Source organism: Myotis lucifugus, unplaced genomic scaffold, assembly GCF_000147115.1.
Source record: "Myotis lucifugus unplaced genomic scaffold, Myoluc2.0 scaffold_9209, whole genome shotgun sequence".
Taxonomy (NCBI): domain Eukaryota; kingdom Metazoa; phylum Chordata; class Mammalia; order Chiroptera; family Vespertilionidae; genus Myotis; species Myotis lucifugus.
In genome coordinates, this window is record NW_005880257.1 from 1 (window position 1) to 3,125 (window position 3,125).

The 3,125-nt window shown below is 62.1% G+C and overlaps 1 protein-coding gene across 1 annotated transcript in view; it reads left to right on the forward strand.

The window, feature by feature from the left end:
* Window positions 1-91: 91 nt before the first annotated feature.
* Window positions 92-3,125, forward strand: part of CMPK2 (cytidine/uridine monophosphate kinase 2) — a gene marked incomplete at its 5' end in the record, with an annotated part of 5,421 nt that continues 2,387 nt past the window's right edge. Inside the window, 5 exon segments of the mRNA XM_014451212.2 lie at window positions 92-162; window positions 164-196; window positions 198-210; window positions 1,412-1,613; window positions 2,700-2,933. Of these exon segments, the coding sequence (XP_014306698.2) occupies window positions 92-162; window positions 164-196; window positions 198-210; window positions 1,412-1,613; window positions 2,700-2,933 (553 nt within the window).

Sequence of the window (3,125 nt, forward strand, 5' to 3'; positions counted from 1 at the left end):
CCATGGCTGCCTGCGGGCTCCAGGCTTGCTCTCGGCTCAGCTGAGGCCTCCGCAGCCCGGCTCCCGCTGACGCTGACGTGCCTGTTTGCAGTGCACGCCCTTTCATGCCCGAGGCCCGGGGCGGTGCTGGAGCTGGTGGACCGGTGCCCCCGGCAGGTGCAGGAGAGGCGCGTTCCCGGTCATCGTCATGGAGGGCCCTGGACGCCACAGGTGAGAGGGTTTCCCTGTGGGTGTGGCAGCGAACGGGCCAGCAGGTGCCGGGGCAGACAGGTCTTGCCCCAGAGACCTGCACGGAAGTCCGCTGGGCCTGGGAGCCTCTGGCTGTGCCGGAGGAGCTGGGGGTGCGACGCTGAGACGCAGAAGCCCTTCGGTGGACGGCCTGGGGCGGGGGCATTGAGCCGCAGGAACACGGATGGCAGTGGGTGCAGCCTGGGTGGGGAGGCCAGGGGGCTGGAGACGGTCAGGGAGAACTTGGGGGGGGGGGTTGGCGGGGGTTGTTCGGCCCAGAGAGGGGCTGGGCAGGCGAGGAAGGCGGGATGGGTCCTCGCCACCGAGAATCAGCACCCGTGGAGGTGTGGTCAGGAAACCCCAGGTGACCAGAGGCCCCTGGAGAGCGGGAGTGGGAGAAGCAGGAAGTGGGCGGAAGAAGCCTTGGGAGCCGCCAAGTGGAAGTGAGCACACAGTGGAGGCGCCTGCACTCAGCCCCCAGCGCACGCGGGGGTGCGGGGGAGGCAGAGGAGAGGCCCTGGACACGGCTATTATTATTACTATTATTATTATTTTTAGAGAGAGAGAAAGGGAGAGGGAGAGAGATAGAAACATCAATGAGAGAGGAAGCCATCGATCGGCTGCCTCCTGCACAGCCCCCATTGGGGATCCAGCCCACAACCTGGGCAGGTGCCCTGACCGGGAATCGAACCGTGACCTCTTTATTCCTGGGTCAGCGCTCAGCTGCTGAGCCACACTGGCCGGCCAGGTGACCAGGCTGTTCCCGGGGACAATGGTGTCACCTGGTGTGGCGGCTGGAGGGCCCTTTCCCGGGGCAGCTGGCAGGTCAGGGGCGTGAGCAGAGCCGATCCGGCCCCCACGCCGGAGCTTGCCGATCATTTGCCAACAAGAGGGCCAGTCGGGCTCCCCTCCCGGTCTTCCGACACCAAAGAGCGGATCCCAGGTTCCCAAGGGCCTGCAAGTGTCTGTGAAGCACGCATGTCAAACTCAAAGCCTAACGCAGGCCGAACGAACGAGGCCTGCGGCCCACGGGCCGTGAGTTTGACACGCGTGCTGTGAAGCATCACGTGATTTAACCAGCTGCGCCGAGGGACCGGTGGCAGGACCGCCTTTGCTCCCCGAGAGGAGAGAGACTCCTGGGAGGGACGGTGGTGGGGGCTGAGATGTGCCGTGTGACCCGCAGGCAAAACCACCGTGACCCAGGCCGTGGCAGGCGCCCTCCAGGCCGCCCTGCTGAAGTCGCCGCCCGCCTGCATCAGCCCGTGGCGGCAGGCCTTCGACGACGAGCCCGCCATCATCAGGAGAGCCTTCTACTCTCTGGGCAACTACATTGTGGCTTCTGAGATAGCCCAGGCGTCCGCCAGGTCCCCCGTGGTGGTGGACAGGTGGGTGAGAGGGAGGGTGGCATTTCCTTCCTGACGTGTGTGTGTGTGTGGGCACGCGTGCATGCGCAAGTCCACACTTGTGTGTGTTAGGTGAAACTGTTACGATGGTCACAGGAATAACGTCTATGATGCGTTAATTTCCTGCCCCGCTGCCTGGCGTTGCGCTCAGAAGGCTACATCCGCTGTCCTAGAAGCTGGGTGGGCACGGGGCATTCTCCCACCCTCCTGCTGAGAAACGCAGGCGTGAGGAAGACGATGCCACCTGCCCAGGTCCTGAGCTGCCTTATCGGGGACAGCGACCACAGCCTCCTTCCTCCATCAGCCATCTCAGCGGTTTGCCGGTTTGTGGCTGAGTCAGCAGCCATGTACTGGCCGCCTACACGGTGCCAAAGACTTCTCCCGTCGGTGCTCTGCTGGCATGAAGCAAGCGCGCGGTGACAGGAGAGGGTGATAAACACAGGGTGTCTCTAGCATGTCTGACTCATGCTTACGCTGAGTCATTGTAAAGGCATGTTTGTTAAGACACGTTTCCTTCCGGAACTGCACGCTCAGCTGTGAAAGTCCGTACGTTTTCTGGGACACCCTGTACCTGAGGGCCCTTCAGAGCTGGATGAATTCCGGGAAGGAGATAAACCAGGGCGATGCGATCGCGGCTTCTCACCCTGAGAGCGGTTCCCGCTGAGTCACATCCGCACTGGTTGTGCATTTTACTCTTTATAAAAAAATATATTTTTATTGATTTCAGAGAAGAAGGAAGAGAAAGAGAGAGAAACATCAGTGATGAGAGAGAATCATGGATCGGCTGCCTCCTGCACGCCCCACACTGGGGATCAAGCCTGCAACCCGGGCCTGTGCCCTGACCGGGAATCAAACCATGACCTGGTTTATAGGCTGACGCTCAGCCCCTGAGCCACGCCGGCCGGGCTACTCTTGATATTTTATAAACACTTTAAACAGAAGATGCAGGTTTATTTATTGTTGATGCAGTGCAAGGGAGGCTTGAGCAGAGGCACCCCTGTGGCTGGTGCTCAGAGCCACCTCGGTTCCTTCTGCAGACGGGGAACTCACCACCCCTTGGCCCCCCAGGTACTGGCACAGCACGGCCGCCTACGCCATCGCCACCGAGGTGAGCGGGGCGGTCCAGCACCTGCCCCCGGCCCACCACCCCATTTACCAGTGGCCGAAGGACCTGCTCCGGCCCGACCTGGTCGTGCTGCTCACGGTGAGCCCTGAGGAGAGATTGAGGAGGATCCGAGGCCGGGGCCTGGAGAAGACCAGCGAGGAGGAGGAGCTGGAGGCCAACAGCGTGTTCCGTCAGAAGTAGGTGCTGCGCCCTCGCCGGGCGGGGTGCTCAGACGCTCGGGAGGAAGCAGCGTGCACGCCGAGGGCCTCTGGCTTGTGTGACCTCTGGCTCCACTGAGACGCTCCAGGCGCAGACTGCGGAGATGTTTGTCATTGGGCGCATGACCTGATCTCTCTGAGTCTCTGCTACTGGTCTGCAAAATGGGGTGC